Source organism: Rattus norvegicus, chromosome X, assembly GCF_021556685.1.
Source record: "Rattus norvegicus strain SHRSP/BbbUtx chromosome X, alternate assembly SHRSP_T2T, whole genome shotgun sequence".
Lineage (NCBI taxonomy): Eukaryota > Metazoa > Chordata > Mammalia > Rodentia > Muridae > Rattus > Rattus norvegicus.
In genome coordinates, this window is record NC_141554.1 from 39181465 (window position 1) to 39200510 (window position 19046).

Genomic DNA, 19046 nt, shown 5'->3' on the forward strand with positions numbered 1-19046 from the left:
CTTTAAAGCAACTACCTACAGTCCAGGTGAAGAAGAAGCACCTGGAGGGCAGACAAGAAATATGCCATCTACTTTAGATGTTCTTGAACCAAGGCTCCTATGTAGGCTGCAGGGCTGTTTCAAAGACCTTGAGTCTTTCAGAGCATGTCTAACAATACCCCCAACTTGAAAGGAAGTGTCCTTGTGCTAAGATTTCACAGCAGCAGAAGCTGACAGCTATGTTGTGGGCAGATATATGACAGAAAGCAGGGAAGAAGACACGAAATGAAACAAAACCAAGTAGGAACTCAAGAAAGGCAGAGGTGGGTCAGTGAAGTAGCTCAGAAGTTAGGAGCATTTGTTGCTCTTGCAGAGGACCCAGGCTATCAGCACCAGCATGGCAGCTCACAGAATATCTGTAACTCCAATTCCAAAACATCCAACATCTAATGCCCTCATTGGCCTCCAAGGACACTGCATGCATGTGCTACACAGACACATACAGGGGCCCAATATTCAGGCACATAAAGTAAAAGTAAATCTTGAAAAGGAAAGATGAGCCCTGTTGCCATACAGATGCTTTTGCAGCTATCTCCACAATCACTGCAGTCAACCAATTCCCTCCTATAAAGAGACAGCAATGGGTATTCCAGATGCTGACACAGATGCTGATACATGTGATCCAGGAGATGCAAAAAGAGAAGGCAGCAATGTACCAGCAGGCCCCGATGAAAAGGATAAGCAGGAAATGGCTGAGTGCTCAAGGAACTTCAGAAAGTTCCATACGGGCAGGGCATAAAAAGACATGGTGTTATGAAGCAGAAATGCATACCTGTAATCCTAACACATGGGAAATGTAGGCAGAAGGATAAGGAGTTCAAAGCCAGCCTCAGCTATATAACAAATTCAAGGCTCACTTGAGGATAAGAATATCACATTCAACATATAATATATACATATGCAAAAGCTTGAAAAGATAAAGACAGTAGAAATGGCCAGGTGGTGGTGGTGCAAGCCTTTAATCCCAGCATTTGGGAGACAGAGGTAGGGAGATCTCCGTGAGTTTGAGGCTGGCCTGGTCTACAGAGCAAGTTTCAAGATGGCCAGGGCTTCACAGAGAAACCCTGTCTCAAGAAACAGAAATGAGGGCTGGAGAGATGGCTCAGTGGTTAAGAGCGCTGACTGCTCTTCCAGAGGTCCTGAGTTCAAATCCCAGCAACTGAATGGTGGCTCACAACCATCTGTAATGGGATCCGATGCCCTCTTCTGGTGTGTCTGAAAACAGCTACAGTGTACTTACATACATAAAATAAATAAATCATTTTTAAAAAAAAAGAAACAAAAACGAAGAACAACAACAACAAAACACAATAGAAATGCTAAAAGAATTTCACTGGCTATTTTACATATATTTTATATATTGACAGATGAGATATAACTTGTACTGTATAAAACAGAGGACTTGGGGTTGGAGAAATGATGCAGCAGTTAAGAGTACTTGTTATACTTGCAGAAGAGCCTGTTACAATTTCCAGCACCCACATGGCAGTTAACAAACCCTCCGGAATTCTAGTGCTAAAGAATCTGATGCCCCAAAAGATGCCCCAACATATAAAAAAGACACGTGCTCCACTATGTTCATCGCAGCCTTATTTATAATAGCCAGAAGCTGGAAAGAACCCAGATGCCCTTCAACAGAGGAATGGATACAGAAAAGGTGGTACATCTACACAATGGAATATTACTCAGCTATCAAAAACAATGACTTTATGAAATTCGTAGGCAAATGGTTGGAACTGGAAAATATCATCCTGAGTGAGGTAACCCAATCACAGAAAAACACACATGGTATGCACTCATTGATAAGTTGCTTTTAGCCCAAATGCTTGAATTACCCTAGATGCCTAGAACAAATGAAACTCAAGACGGATGATCAAACTGTGAATGCTTCACTCCTTCTTTAAAGGGGAACAAGAATACCCTTGGCAGGGAAGAGAGAGGCAAAGATTAAAACAGAGACTGAAGGAACACCCATTCAGAGCCTGCCCCACATGTGGCCCATACATATACAGCCACCCAATTAGACAAGATGGATGAAGCAAAGAAGTGCAGACGGACAGGAGCCGGATGTAGATCGCTCCTGAGAGACACAGCCAGAATACAGCAAATACAGAGGCGAATGCCAGCAGCAAACCACTGAACTGAGAATAGGACCCCCGTTGAAGGAATCAGAGAAAGAACTGGAAGAGCTTGAAGGGGCTCGAGACCCCATATGTACAACAATGCCAAGCAACCAGAGCTTCCAGGGACTAAGCCACTACCTAAAGACTATACATGGACTGACCCTGGACTCTGACCCCATAGGTAGCAATGAATATCCTAGTAAGAGCACCAGTGGAAGGGGAAGCCCTGGGTCCTGATAAGACTGAACCCCCAGTGAACTAGACTGGTGGGGGGAGGGCGGCAATGGGGGGAGGGTTGGGAGGGGAACACCCAAAAGGAAGGGGAGGGGGAGGGGGATGTTTGCCTGGATACCGGGAAAGGGAATAACACTCGAAATGTATATAAGAAATACTCAAGTTAATAAAAAAAAAAAAGAATCTGATGCCTTCTGACCTCAGGAACTACCAAGAACCTATGTGGTGCACAGACATACATGCAGGGAAAGCAAAACAGGGCACTTATTGGTTATTTTGTCTTTATTAAACTTGCATACCTTTAACTGTACAAAAATTTTTAAAAGAATAAAGAGCATATACATTAGAGAGAGAGAGAGAGAGAGAGAACAACATGCAAACATTCTGCACAATGAAAATCACATCAAGAGTTTTACCTCAGTTTAGATGGAAACTTGAGTGTAGAGAGAAACTTTAGAAAAAGCAGTGAGGGGCTAGGGCTGTAATTCAGCTGATTGAGTGCCTACCTAGCATGCTCAAAACTCCAGGTTCCATTTCCCAGTATGGCATAAGCAGGTCCCTATCAGTAACCCCAGCACCAGGGAAGTGAAGATAGGAGGATCGAGCGTTCAATGTTATCCTTGGCTATACAGCAACTTTGAGGCCAGCCTTGAGTACATAAAACATGCTGTAAGAAAATACCCTGTGCTAGGTTCAATAAGAATGGCCCCCATAGGCTTATATGTTTAAATACCTGTTCTCTAGTTGGAAGCTATTTAGTGGGTGAATAGAAGGTATGCCTTGCTGGAAGAAGTGTCAAGGCAGGCAGACTCTGACTGAGGTTCAAAAGACTCTTGCTCTTCTGAATTAGCTCTCTCTGTTTCCTGCTTACAGATCAAGACGTGAGCTCTCAGCTGCTGCTCTAGTGCCTGCCTGCTTGCCGCCATGCTCCCCACCATGACAGCAATAAGAAGACTCCTATCCCTCTCGAACTGAATCCTCCTATCCCCCAGAACCCTTCCTTCTATAAATTGCCTTGGCCATGTTGTTCTATCATAGCAATGGAGAAGTAACTAATATGTCTATTTGTATGCGTATATGGTATATATGCACATGCAGGGTGAGGTTGCATGCCAAAGTGCAGGCGCCAGAGGAATAAGTTGGGTGTCCTGTATTATCCATGTCTATGTTATTCCTTTGACACAGGGTCTCTCAGTGAACCTGGAGCTTGAGAATTCAAGGGCCAGCAAGCCCTAGCAATGCTCCTGGACTGCCCCTGCCCCCACACAGTGTTAAGGTTAAAGGCATATGCAGTCATACCTAGCTTTTAATGTGGGTCTTGGGGATCAAATCAGGATGTTTGTTGCCCAGTGAACAATCTCTCCAGCCTGAACACCACATTAAAAAACAACAGTGGCCCAAATGAGTTTAGGTCAGGATAAAACAAAGCAAGTATCCTGGGTTTTCTTTGGGAAAAGAGTCCCTAGACTCTGGAGTATCCAGGAAAGAGCAGGTGATAGGAAAAAAAGAAAAAAACTGGCACCTAACACTCTTCAGAAAGTAAAAGACAGCAAACTTTCCCTTCAGTTCATCAACCCACTGAAATACCTGAAACACAGTGGGGGACTGCCCCTCCTACCTGAATCTCCAGCACTAAAACTGCCCTTAGCACATCTAGGTCCCATGTTATCCGGCCTTACTGTTACAGAAACTAGGCTTTGCCATTTAAGCAACAGCATTCAAAAGACGTGTCTCTATGGAAGGTATAGTGATAAGATATATGAATATAGCCCCAAAATTTTGGATGCTAAGACAGGAGGATAGTGTGAACCAAGAAGTTCACAGTCAGCCTAGACAGCACAGCAGACAGTCAGACCTCATCTGGTTAAGAAAGAAACATAATAATAAGACCTGGTTTAACCAAATTTTAACAGAGCTGCTACTATGGCACTGGTTGACCTTTTTGTATTATCCTCTCTAAAATGATTATACATTTCAGCTTAGAGCTGTGGGTGTAGCTTGGTGATAGAGTGCTCTTTTAGTATACACAAGGGTTTGGGTTTGATCCCCAGTTCCACACATATACACACAAAGTTTCAACTTGAGCAGTCTTTTTCTTTGCTTTTCGTTGTTTGTTTCTTACAAGATTTCTCTGTGTAGCCCTGGCTATCCTGGCACTTACTTTGTAGACCAGGCTGGCCTTGAATTCTGAGGTCCATCTGTCTCTGCCTCCCGAGTGCTGGGATTAAAGGTGTGTGCCACCACACACTGCTTAAGCACATCTTTTTCAAACACAAAGGTTATTACAGTGTTCTACTGAATGGCTTTCTGAGGGAAATACTAAGAGGAGTGGTAAGAAGAGTACAGAGACAGACTTCTTTGGTTTCTTGCTACTCAGGAGACAAGTGTTTCTCATCAACTCAGTAATAATTCTAAGCTTTACAAAGTCATTCCATCTTCTCCAACATTGCAGCTATGAGCAATATGCAAAACAAATGGGACAGATGTGTTACAATAAAACTTTATTTACAAAACCAAGGTAGGAGCTACATTCAGTTTGATACACCCTATAGTAAGCCATTTGATGCCTGACTTTTAAAACTAAGTTCACACCTTCACAAGAATAAACCTATTACACGTTACCCCTACTAAGGTATGACACCTACCTTATGTCAAGAACCTGAATAGGGCTGGTGATGTACCTCAATAACAGAGTTGCCTTGGATTTACCCTTAAGGGCCTACATTCAACTCCCAGCACTGAAATAAAAAATTTAAACTCGTAGGATCAATAAACAAAAACTTTACCCAGAAATGGAATCTTCTTTGTCCTTGCCCAAGAAATTGCCTGGAGTTTTCCCAATGTTCCTCGGATTCCAAAGCCTCCAGGCACGAGAATACCACTGAAATCAACACAAAATGAAAGTAAGATTGACTATCCACCATTTTTAAATATTTTTAAACAATTAATGTGTGTGTGTGTGTGTGTGTGTGTGTGTGTGTGTGTGTCCAGGCATGCCTGTGTATATAAGCAAGTATATGCCACAGTGAGCATGTGAAGGTCAGAGAACATCTTATAGCAACTCCTTCCACTATGTGGTACCAGGGATTGAACTCAAGTTGCCAGGCCTGAGGTCTACATTCAGAATAGATTACCTAATTAAACACCTTTGAAGGTAAACCCTATGGGAACTTATGACAGTTTCTCACAACTGACTTTAATGTATTTTTTCTGGTAGGTCTTAGTAACTTCTGAGTATAGTAATTGAGAATTCCACTCAATAAAAATGCACTGAGACCCAGTTATGGTAGTACATGCCTATTATATTAACCCAACTCTCAGAAGGTAAAAGTAGGAGGATTACAAGTTCTAGAAGTTGAAGATGCTAGGTGACCATGGCTAGACAGCAAGACTCTACACCAATAAATCAAAACAAAGACCAAAGAATACACTGAGAACTGTGTGTGAGGATACGTACTTATTTTTTTTCTTTTTTTTAAATCACTATAAGATGGTATTATCCTCATTTCCTAATGTGGAAATTAAAGCTTAGAGCATTCAATAAGTATCTTTTTTTTAGTTTTTTATTGGATATTTTATGTATTTACATTTCAAATGTTATCCCCTTTCCTGGTTTCCCCCTCCTCCTACTTCTGTGAGGATGTTCTCCCTCCTACCCACCCACTCCCACTTTAACACCCTGGCATTCCTCACTGGGGAAAAGAGCCTTCACAGGACCAAGGGCCTCTCCTCCCATTGATGCCCGACAATGCCATCCTCTGCTACATATGCAGCTGGAGCCATGGGTCCCTCCATGTGTAATCTTTGGTTGGTGCTTTAGTCCCTGGGAGCTCTGGGATGTCTGGTTGGTTGATATTGTTGTTCTTCTTATGGGGTTGCAAACCCCTTCAGTTCCTTCAGCCCTTGCCCTAACTCCTCCACTGGGGTCCCTGTGCTCAGTCCAATGGATGGCTGTGAGCATCCTCATCTGTATCAGTAAGGTTTTGGCAGAGCCTCTCAGGAGACAGCTACACCAGGCTCCTATCAACAAGCACTTCTTGGCATCAGCAATAGTGTCTGGGTTTGGTGACTGCATATGGAATGGATCCCCAGGTGGGGCAGTCTCTGGATGGCCTTTCCTTCAGTTTCTGCTCCACACTTTGTCCCTGTATTTCCTCCCTAGAGTATTTTGTCCCCCCTTCTAAGAAGAACTGAAGCATTCACATTTTGGTCTTCCTTCTTCTTGAGCTTCATGTGGTCTGTGAATTGTATCTTGGGTATTCAGAGCTAATATCCACTTATCGGTGAGTGCATACCATGTGTGTTTTTCTGTGATTGGTTTACCTCATTCAGAATGATATTTTCTAGTTCCATCCATTTGCCTAAGAATTTCATGAAGTCATTGGTTTTTTTTTTGTTTTGTTTTGTTTTTTCTTTTCTTTTTTTTCGGAGCTGGGGACCGAACCCAGGGCCTTGCGCTTGCTAGGCAAGCGCTCTACCACTGAGCTAAATCCCCAACCCCTGTCATTGTTTTTTATAGCCAAGTAGTACTCCATTGTATATAGGATACGTAGTTATAATCCCAACACTCCAGAGACTAAGACAGGGGGATTCAGAATTCTCAAGACAAAAAACAAGTAAATAAAAGAATATAAAATAAAATAATTTTACTGGGGAATGGTATAACTTAGTTGTAGAGCCCCTGCCTAATGTAAAGAGAGAGAGAGCAACATAAAGTGAATAAAGATTTTTAAAAAATAGTTAAAGTTCTTTTTTTGTTGTTATTAATTTTTTGAGACAGGGCCTCATGGAGTGGAGAGTAGCCACAAACTTACTCTATAGCCAAGAGTGAACTTGAACTCTGGATCCTCCTACCTCAACCTCCACCTAGCTTGGTTAAATTCTTTCCTACTACTATATAAAAACTTTAAGCTCTCTAACATCATCAGAAAGAGGTAAAGTGGTAAAAAAAAACACTAAGATTTCAACAGCCACTTTAGTAATGGTGAATGAAAATGTCCTTGCTACAGCAAAAACTCAAGTGAAAAGACAACAATTCAAGGGAAAATACCAGGAAGAGCATGGTAACCTCAAGATACAATGCTGCCCCAGGGTTCTCTCAATTACTTACAGAAAGGAAAGAGAAGTGGAAGGGGGAAACAGGAACACATGGAAGGGCTGGGGACAAAGCTCAGGAGAGTGCTTGTCTAACATGCAGCCAGGGCCTCAGTGCCATCCCCAGTGCCCCATAAACCAGTACAAATCTATAAACACCAAACTTAGGAGGTAGAGACAGGAGGATTAGGAGTTCAAAGTCAGCCTAAGGGTTGGGGATTTAGCTCAGTGGTAGAGCGCTTGCCTAGGAAGCACAAGGCCCTGGGTTCGGTCCCCAGCTCCGGAAAAAAGAACCAGAAAAAAAAAAACAAAGTCAGCCTAAGTTACACAGTTTCCAGGCCAACCTGGACTCTATGAGACTCTCTTCCTATAATTAACTAATTAATTAATTGCATCTTTCATAAAATCAATATTCTTTCCCTCTAATGCAGTCCCCCCACACTCTCAAAACAAATTGCCCAAGTCACCTGAGCTCATGTGACACACCTAAATACAATGGGGCATGAATGCTGCATGGTGGTCACCTTTACATGGTAGGTACCTGTAAAGACTATCAGGACTTCCTAGCTACTCCACATGTACAAAAATTAGCAACTGGAACAGTAGTCTAAGTACAAAAAAAAAAAAAAACAAGGGCATTGTCCTCTTCATACAGCCAGTCCCTGTACTCACTCAGCTAAGCACAGCTTCTGCCAAGCTTCATGGAATTTCACAGGATCCTCAGCTTTGGTGACTGGCTCCAGATCAATGGAGTCTATGTACTAAAAATCAAAACAACAGCATCAAAATCACAACAGGTTAAAGAAACATTTAAGAAAAACGAACACTCAAAAATATTATAGCTATCTAACACAGTTATTCAATCATGGAAGGCTAGAATAGTTTAGTAGTAGAGCACTTACCTACAGGAAAGTAGAAGAGAGAAAAACATGAAATTAAAAAAGATAAAAATGAAATGATTAGGATAGGGACTAAAGGTACATATGGCTCAGTGGCAAAGCCTATGCAAGGCCCCAAGTTCAACATTCAGCACCCAAAACCACTGTTTTGTTTTGTTTTGTTTTGTTTTGTTTTGTTTTGTTTTGTTTTGTTTGTTCAAACACAGTTTCTCTGTGTAGCTCTGGCTGTCCTGGAACTCACTCTATAGACCAGGCTGGCCTCACACACACAGAGATCTGCCTGCCTCTACTTGCCAACTGCTAAGATTAAAGGTGTGTACTACCATGTCCAGCTTCCAAAAACCTTTTTCAAAACTGAAAGAGAAAATGCCAAGTGTGGTGGTTCATGCCTATGGTCCAAGAAGAGACAGGAGGGCATTGCAAGTTAGAGGTTTATACAGTGAGTTTCAGGCTGGCCAGAATTTCAAGACCATGTCTCAAGGCCATAACCCTCCCTGAGAATTTACAAGCTGTTAATGGTAGCTAGGCCTTCATACAAGGCCTCATTCTTCCCAGAGGATCTTACAGGGTACAGAGTAAATTCAAGGCCAACCTAGTCAATCTAGAAAAGCTCTATCTCAAAATACAAAACTAAAAGAGGGTTAGAAATGTAGCTTAATGTTATGGCATCTGTCTAGTATGTGTACAGTCCTAGGCTCAATCCTAGTACCAGGGTGTATAAGGAGAAAAGAAGAGAGAGATGGAAAGAGAGAGATAGAAGAGGGAGAGAAAGAAGGACAGGAAATGACCTTGGCACTGAGTTTCCTGTAGACAGCACTTTACACATGTATCATAGGGCATCACTGGAGGGCTTCCAGCTGAGTGCATGAGGCTCCATGTTGGGAAGGCCTCTGGGAAGCTTATGCTCGCCTTTGCCCAGACTCCATCCCATAGCACTCTTCCACCTGCCCATCTGCCTCCATATCATAAATCTTGGACATGGCTAGGACTGTATGTTAAGTCCTGCCGTCCTTCTGTTCAACTTTTCATACGGTGGTTGGACTTCACAATCGCATCTTTGAGAATTTATAAATTGCGTTTCTTTTGCAGGGCTAGGGATAGAAATCGAGGCTTTGAGCATGCTCAGTAGCACTCTAGCACTGAGCCACACCCCCAACTGTGGTGCTTTGTAGGAGAATGGCCCCCACAGGTTCATGTTTGAATGCTAGCTCCCTAGTTAATGGAACTATTTGAGAAGGATTAAGAGGTGTTGTCTTATTGGAGGAGGTGTGTTCCAGGGGTGGGTTTTGAGGTCTCAAAATGTTCCTCTCTCCGCCTGCCACTTGTAGATAAGATGTGAGCTCTCAGCTACTTCTCCAGGGCCAAGCCTGCCTGCCTGTATACCACCATGCTCCATCCATGATGATAATGAACCAACCCTCTGAAACTATAAGCAAGCCACCAATTAAAATAAGAGTTATCATGGCCATGGTGCTTCCTCAGAGCAATAAAAGAGTAAATTGTGTCTGTTCATGTGTTTTGCAGTGCAGGGAAAGGAACCCAGTGTCTTGATCATGCTAAGTAAGCAGTCCAGCACTGAGCCTGTCACTCATGTCAAGGTGGCTCCTAACCATCTGAATCTCCAACTCCAGGGAGATCCAACGCCTCTGGCCTCCCTTGTGCACTTGAACTCACGTGTACACACTCACACAGAGACACAGACACATAACTAAAGATAAAATAACCAGATAGCTGGAAAAGTAGGCTGCGACTCACCATCAGATTCAACTTGTGGTTGATGGCCAAGGCTGAGTGTTCCAGGGCTTTGAACACAGAGGCGTAGCAGTCCCTGAGTTTGGTGTATTTACCAACCAGGGCTATGGAACATATTTTCTGCAATCTTTCATACCTGAGAAGGAAAACAAGCTTAAAGTCCATGTGGACACTATGAAACGTCACAAGCAACAACGCAGGCACTGCTCTTATTGCAAGGTACTTTTCAGAGCCTTAACGCACAGACAAGAAGATGCTCAGTGTACTTAACCCAAATCGCTCCTCCAACATGCCAACATCTGGGCATCAAACAGATTTCAAAGGCATAAGAAGAGCTGGGGAGACGGCTCAGTTTGTGAAGCACTTGATGCAAGAATGAGGACTTGAGTTCTTGTCTCCAGAAACCATAAAAAAAAACCCTAGCCAGGGTAGCACACATCTGTAACCCCAGCATTCTTATGAGGAGACTGGAGGTAGAACAGGAGAGTCCCCAGCAACTGTACTGTCTCCATATATAAATGGTGGCACCAAATGTGTAGACACAAGCGCACACACATATTAAGAAGCAAAACTTATTAGAAACCCCAAGAATCCTCAATGTTGGCTCACACAAACAGGTACAGATATAAATCTCAGATATAAGATAGCTATCTTATAAACTCTAAACTGTTCATACATTAGATTATAGGGTGACATTGTGTAAGAATATGCAATGTACTTGTCAATAGGAAACAAGCCAGTGTGTTTGTAAGGTGACGCTGTAAAAGAAAATGCACTCAAAGTTGTCTGCATTTCAAATTGTCACATTCTGGGTTGGGGATTTAGCTCAGTGGTAGAGCGCTTGCCTAGCAAGCGCAAGGCCCTGGGTTCAGTCCCCAGCTCCAAAAAAAAAAAAAAGAAAAAAAATTGTCACATTCCCTTCCAATGTCTGGTTATTTGTGACACGTCTCAAAAATAGTGTTAAAAGAATTATTTAAAACATTACAACCCGTTTAGATCACTTTAATGAGAAAATTCCAGTCTACAAAAGATACTCAATCCCATGTCCCAACTAGAGACACAATTTTTAGGTTGCTTTTCTCAGGAAATCTATTCAGAGAACATGAGAAATACGGTAATCAGATGTTAATGATGCTGTAGAGCTTTGGGGCAAGTTCTTGCCCCTAACAATGAAGTGAAATGTTACCAGAAGGTGGCAGCCCCTTTCCATATCTCCATCTGCAGTGCAGGAAAGAAACAATACCAAAGACAGACTGGGAGATGGGGATGGGACTTAGTGGATGAAACACTTTGCAATTGTAAATGCAGGATGGGTGTAGTGGCCCAGCTGTAATCCTGGGGCAAGGGAGGTAGAAATGAGTTGCCCAGGACAAGCAGGTTAGCCAATCAAGCTGAAGTGCTAGGCTCCAGATTGAGCAAGAGACCTGTCTCAATATATAAGGTGGAGATACTTTAGAAGATACTTGATGTGCACGTGCACATTACATACATACATGCCCACACACATACATATCTACACTTCCTTGGCAGAAGTCACATGGTAACAGATGGGATAGGTGAGTGCACAGGCCACGCCCCACCAGAATGGGGGTTGCTATGCTAACTGGCCGATGTCCTAAGCCCATCCTTCATGTTAACTTTCCCTGTGAACTTCCACTTCTAGGATCAGCCAAAGGTCCACCTCCCATGCTTGACACAGACAGCTCTCACAGATGTCTGAGGCAAGGCTCTGATACTACTGTGAGCTATGGGGGAATGGAGAGTCTACTTTATAGACTCACCCATCATGGGTAAGTCCTAAAGTAGGGAGGGCTATCTCAATCAGCCTGGGGTCCCAGAAAAAGAACATACCCAGTTCAACCAGGCCTCCTCGCCTCTGAGTAACTGTGAGCCTCCATCATGAAGACAGCTACGTTGCCCTCTCACTGACTCCTTATATAATTCTACAGGCTACAGTGATGGGGTGGCCATTATACACTGCAGTTACCAATAAACCAACATTACTGCCAAAATGATACAGATATTGCTATCTCCATTTACTTTGACGACTGTGGTGAGCTGAATGGGTTCCCGCCAGGCTGAAAATATAGTTCATGCATTAAGGTTTGATGTATGCTTGATGTTCTCGGTTCAGTCCTCAGAGGGAAGAAAAAAAAACCTCCCTAGGAACAAAAGCTCACACCTATAATCCCAGCACTTAGAGGTGAGACAATCTCTCTGAGTTTGAGGCCATTCTGGTCTTTAGACCCTGACTTTAAAAAAAAATCACCAAGAATGGTATAAACCAAGTGTAGTAGCATAGGATACACTTTTAATCTCAGCACTCAGGAGACAGTGGCTAGCAGATCTCTGAGATTGAGGCCACCTTGATCTACAGAGAAAGTTCCACAACAGTCACGGTTACAAAGAGGAACTCTTTCTGGAAAAACAAACAACAACAAAGACTTTATTAAAATAACCTTGTCTTTGCTGATACAATTAAGGATCTGGAGGAGGGAGAGAGCATCAACTCCCTAAAGGTTGTCTTTTAATTGATGTGCACAAAGTGTATGTGTACACAAAATAAATATAATTTTAAAATAAGAATTTTTATAACATTCAACTATTTAATGGGAGCTGGGCATGGTGGTGGATGCCTACAGAATCCCAGCACTCTGGAGTCAGAAGTGGGAGTTCAAGGCCAGTCTGGGCTGCATAAGACTATCCCAAAACCAACCAAAACAAACCATAAAACACCACCAGACAAAATAGTAAGGGCAGAGCCAACACTTCCCGTTTAAAGGATCTTCTTTAAGAAATGTTAGCCAAATGGACTGACCCTGGGCTGCAACCTCATTGGTAGCAATGAATATCCTAGTAAGAGCACCAGTGGAAGGGGAAGCCCTTGGTCCTGCTAAGACTGAACCCCTAGTGAATGTGATTGTTGGGGGGAGGGCGGCAATGGGGGGAGGATGGGGAGGGGAACACCCATAAAGAAGGGGAGGGGGAGGGGGATGTTTGCCCGGAAACCGGGAAAGGGAATAACATTCGAAATGTAAATAAGAAATACTCAAGTTAATAAAAAAAAATAAAATAAAAATAAAAAAAAGATGCACAGAGGGCCCCGGTTCTTTAAAAAAAAAAAAAATGTTAGCCAAATTTTAAGACAACAACTCTGAATTTGGCTAGGCACGTGGCCCAGCACAGAGTACTTGCCAGCACATACAAGGCCTGGAGTTCTGGCCCCAAGACTGAAAAAAAAAAGTGGAGGAAATATTCAGCAAATAAGAAAATTAATATATAAATAAAATACTTTTGAGGATTAAAAATATTCCTTTGAGAATCCAAATCCCTGGGTTTAAGTACGGGAAACTCAATGGCTTCAGAAATCTTCAAAGAAGACAGAGAAACACTCTAACAACAGATTTAGATACATCCACATCAAAACATACACATACAAAATTCTGAACAAGTGACCCTTTAAAGCAGGCCTTCCTTCCACCTCCAGGCCCAGGAATTATTAACGATTCCATAAAGGGGCCAGGGTGAAAACTTAGTCAGTGAAGGACTTGCCATAAAAGCATGAGAAACTCAGTTCGTCCCCACATAAAACCAGAAAGCTGTAGTATGCTGTCTTTAATCCTGCAGTCCCATTTCCTGTTCATCTATAAAGACTGAAACAGTCTGGAAAGAATTTGGAAACAAATTTTTAGAAATCCTATCTATGTTTTTAAAAAAAAAATTATGAACGAAATTCTTGTCACGTACCTGTCAGCCATGGTTTTCCACTTGAAAAGCAAATTATTTGAGCAATCATTGATGGGCAGGTCCAATCTCTCTTGAAAATATTTAACCACACCTTGCTCCTCCAAAAGAAGAGGGACTCGGTAGATGGAAGAAACATCATGGATACAGATGACCTGATCAATGATAATAAAATACTGTCCTTAATACACGACTGGAACAATTCAGAACTTGGGAGACTGTTTATACTCAAATAAGAAAAGCAGTGAGGAGGCCTGGTGGGGTGGGGTAGGGGACAGGAACACCCTCTTGCAGGCTTGGGAGGAAGAATGGATGAGGAACTGTTGGAAGGCAGACCAGGAGGGGGAAAACCACTGGACTGTAAGGAAAGATTAAAGATAATTTTTATTTTTTTTTAATTTAAAATTCTAAAAAGCAAAAAGAAAGCTAAGACAGCTATACTTCGCAGTGCAGGCCTAATTCCAGCTTCATAGAAAGCTGAGGCAAGAAGACCATGATAAATTCAAGGCCAGGGGTTGGGGATTTGGCTCAGCGGTACAGCGCTTGCCTAGCAAGCGCAAGGCCCTGGGTTCGGTCCCCAGCTCTGGAAAAAAAGAAAGAAAGAAATTCAAAGCCAGCCTCAGGTATACAGCAAGACACAATTTTAGAAAAGGGTAGGTTAGGAGAGAGAGAATGCAAGCGATAGTGTTCAGTTTTAACAGTTTTCTACAACCTACAGTCTACAGTTGCCTGGGGAGAATATCAGCTAGGAACGGTCTAGATCAAATTGGCCTTTGAGCATGTCTATTGGGGATTTTTTCAAGACAATGTCTCATTCTGCAGCTGGCTTAGAAATCACTATGGAGTCAAGGCTTAACCCCAAATTCACAAGAGATCTGCCTGCATCTGCCTATTGAGTGCTGGGATTAAAGACATGTCCAACCACATCTGGCTTGGAATTTTTCCCGCAGGGGAGTGCGTGAATGCAGGTACTTCACTACCACAAATTAGGCAGTCGAGTTTCCTGCATTTGGGGAAACCACCCCAAGTGCAATGGGTGAGCCTTGCCCTGGGAAATGTACCTTCATGATCATGGTATCTCCCCTGCCAGTATTTGAAATTTCTAATTTCATTAACTGACACAGGAAGATCCAGTCTAAAACTGGGTGGCACTCCATTTTACCAAAAGCGATCTACAGATTCAATACAATCCCCATCAAAATACCAATCCAATTCTTCAAAGAGTTAGACAGAACAATTTGCAAATTCATCTGGAATAACAAAAAAACCCAGGATAGCTAAAACTATTCTCAACAATAAAAGGATTTCAGGGGGAATCACTATCCCTGAACTCAAGCAATATTACAGAGCAATAGTGATAAAAACTGCGTGGTACTGGTACAGAGACATACAGATAGACCAATGGAATAGAATTGAAGACCCAGAAATGAACTCACACACCTATGGGCACCTGATTTTTGACAAAGGAGCCAAAACCATTCAATGGAAAAAAGAGGGGTTGGGGATTTAGCTCAGTGGTAGAGCGCTTGCCTAGCAAGCGCAAGTCCCTAGGTTCGGTCCCCAGCTCCGAAAAAAAGAAAAAAGAAGAAAAAAAGAGAGAGAGAGAGAAAAGATAGCATTTCAGCAAATGGTGCTGGTTCAACTGGAGGTCAACATGTAGAAGAATGCAGATCGATCCATGCTTATCACCGTGTACAAAGCTTAAGTCCAAGTGGATCAAGGATCTCCACATCAAACCAGATACACTCAAACTAATAGAAGAAAAACTAGGGCAGCATCTCAAACACATGGGCACTGGAAAAAATTTCCTGAACAAAACACCAATGGCTTATGCTCTAAGATCAAGAATCGACAAATGGGATCTCATAAAACTGCAAAGCTTCTGTAAGGCAAAGGACACTGTGGTTAGGACAAAACGGCAACCAACAGATTGGGAAAAGATCTTTACCAATCCTACAACAGATAGAGGCCTTATATCCAAAATATACAAAGAACTCAAGAAGTTAGACCAAAGGGAGACAAATAACCCTATTAAAAAATGGGGTTCTTGGGCTGGAGAGATGGCTCAGTGGTTAAGGGCACCGACTGCTCTTCCCGAGGTCCTGAGTTCAAATCCCAGCAACCACATGGTGGCTCACAACCATCTGTAATGAGATCTGATGCCCTCTTCTGGTGTGTCTGAAGACAGCTACAGTGTACTCATATATATAATAAATAAATAAAATATTTTTAAAAAAATGGGGTTCAGAGCTAAACAAAGAATTCACAGCTGAGGAATGCCGAATGGCTGAGAAACACCTAAAGAAATGTTCAACATCTTTAGTCATAAGGGAAATGCAAATCAAAACAACCCTGAGATTTCACCTCACACCAGTGAGAATGGCTAAGATCAAAAACTCAGGGGACAACAGATGCTGGCGAGGATGTGGAGAAAGAGGAACACTCCTCCATTGTTGGTGGGATTGCAGACTGGTACAACCATTCTGGAAATCAGTCTGGAGGTTCCTCAGAAAATTGAACATTGAACTACCTGAGGATCCAGCTATACCTCTCTCGGGCATATACCCACAAGATGCTCCAACATATAACAAAGACACGTGCTCCACTATGTTCATAGCAGCCCTATTTATAATAGCCAGAAGCTGGAAAGAACCCAGATGCCCTTCAACAGAGGAATGGATACAGAAAATGTGGTACATCTACACAATGGAATATTACTCAGCTATCAAAAACAATGACTTTATGAAATTCGTAGGCAAATGGTTGGAACTGGAAAATATCATCCTGAGTGAGGTAACCCAATCACAGAAAAACACACATGGTATGCACTCATTGATAAGTGGCTATTAGCCCAAATGCTAGAATTACCCTACACCCGCGGATCCCGGCCCGCAGCAGCTCTCTGCTCCCAGACCCGGTGAGAGAGAGACCCAACCGCCTGGTCAGGTGGGCACTCCTGAGGCTGCAGAGCGGAAGAGACCACCAACACTGCTCACCCCTGCCCACATCCCTGGCCCAAGAGGAAACTGTATAAGGCCTCTGGGCTCCCGTGGGGGAGGGCCCAGGAGCGGCAGGACACCTGCCTGAGACACCGCCGGTACCTGAAAGAAACAGACCGGATAAACAGTTCTCTGCACCCAAATCCCGTGGGAGGGAGAGCTAAACCTTCAGAGAGGCAGACAAGCCTGGGAAACCAGAAGAGACTGCTCCCTGCACACACATCTCGGACGCCAGAGGAAAAAGCCAAAGACCATCTGGAACCCTGGTGCACTGAAGCTCCCGGAAGGGGCGGCACAGGTCTTCCTGGTTGCTGCCGCTGCAGAGAGCCCCTGGGCAGCACCCCACGAGCGAACTTCAGCCTCAGGACCACAGGTAAGACCAAATTTTCTGCTGCAAGAAAGCTGCCTGGTGAACTCAAGACACAGGCCCACAGGAACAGCTGAAGACCTGTAGAGAGGAAAAACTACACGCCCGAAAGCAGAACACTCTGTTCCCATAACTGACTGAAAGATAGGAAAACAGGTCTACAGCACTCCTGACACACAGGCTTATAGGACAGTCTAGCCACTGTCAGAAATAGCAGAACAAAGTAACACTAGAGATAATCTGATGGCGAGAGGCAAGCGCAGGAACCCAAGCAACAGAAACCAAGACTACATGCCATAATCGGAGCCCAATTCTCCCACCAAAACAAACATGGAATATCCAAACACACCAGAAAAGCAAGATCTAGTTTCAAAATCATATTTGATCATGATGCTGGAGGACTTCAAGAAAGACATGAACACACTTAGGGAAACACAGGAAAACATTAATAAACAAGTAGAAGCCTACAGAGAGGAATCGCAAAAATCCCTGAAAGAATTCCAGGAAAACACAATCAAACAGTTGAAGGAATTAAAAATGGAAATAGAAGCAATCAAGAAAGAACACATGGAAACAACCCTGGATATAGAAAACCAAAAGAAGAGAAAAGGAGCTGTAGATACAAGCTTCACCAACAGAATACAAGAGATGGAAGAGAGAATCTCAGGAGCAGAAGATTCCATAGAAATCATTGACTCAACTGTCAAAGATAATGTAAAGCGGAAAAAGCTACTGGTCCAAAACATACAGGAAATCCAGGACTCAATGAGAAGATCAAACCTAAGGATAATAGGTATAGAAGAGAGTGAAGACTCCCAGCTCAAAGGACCAGTAAATATCTTCAACAAAATCATAGAAGAAAACTTCCCTAACCTAAAAAAAGAGATATCCATAGACATACAAGAAGCCTACAGAACTCCAAATAGATTGGACCAGAAAAGAAACACCTCCCGTCACATAATTGTCAAAACACCAAACGCACAAAATAAAGAAAGAATATTAAAAGCAGTAAGGGAAAAAGGTCAAGTAACATATAAAGGGAGACCTATCAGAATCACACCAGACTTCTCGCCAGAAACTATGAAGGCCAGAAGATCCTGGACTGATGTCATACAGACCCTAAGAGAACACAAATGCCAGCCCAGGTTACTGTATCCAGCAAAACTCTCAATTAACATTGATGGAGAAACCAAGATATTCCATGACAAAACCAAATTTACACAATATCTTTCTACAAATGCAGCACTACAAAGGATAATAAATGGTAAAGCCCAACATAAGGAGGCAAGCTATACCCTAGAAGAAGCAAGAAACTAATCGTCTTGGCAACAAAACAAAGAGAATGAAAGCACACAAACATAACCTCACATCCAAATATGAATATAAAGGGAAACAATAATCACTATTCCTTAATATCTCTCAATATCAATGGCCTCAACTCCCCAATAAAAAGACATAGATTAACAAACTGGATACGCAACGAGGACCCTGCATTCTGCTGCCTACAGGAAACACACCTCAGAGACAAAGACAGACACTACCTCAGAGTGAAAGGCTGGAAAACAACTTTCCAAGCAAATGGTCAGAAGAAGCAAGCTGGAGTAGCCATTCTAATATCAAATAAAATCAATTTCCAACTAAAAGTCATCAAAAAAGATAAGGAAGGACACTTCATATTCATCAAAGGAAAAATGCACCAAGATGAACTCTCAATCCTAAATATCTATGCCCCAAATACAAGGGCACCTACATACGTAAAAGAAACCTTACTAAAGCTCAAAACACACATTGCACC

The 19046-nt window shown here is 42.7% G+C and overlaps 1 protein-coding gene across 6 annotated transcripts in view; it reads right to left on the reverse strand.

The window, feature by feature from the left end:
- The window catches only part of Ctps2 (CTP synthase 2), a 140508-nt gene that overhangs the window by 80051 nt on the left and 41411 nt on the right, over positions 1–19046 (reverse strand). For all 6 annotated transcript variants that reach the window (NM_001034998.2, XM_087600622.1, XM_087600623.1 and 3 more), the window contains exons 8-11: positions 13889–14040; positions 10145–10277; positions 8163–8251; positions 5183–5277 (exon numbers count right to left, since the gene is read on the reverse strand). In NM_001034998.2, coding sequence (NP_001030170.1) covers positions 5183–5277; positions 8163–8251; positions 10145–10277; positions 13889–14040 — 469 coding nt within the window. The remainder of the gene's footprint in view (positions 1–5182; positions 5278–8162; positions 8252–10144; positions 10278–13888; positions 14041–19046) is intronic.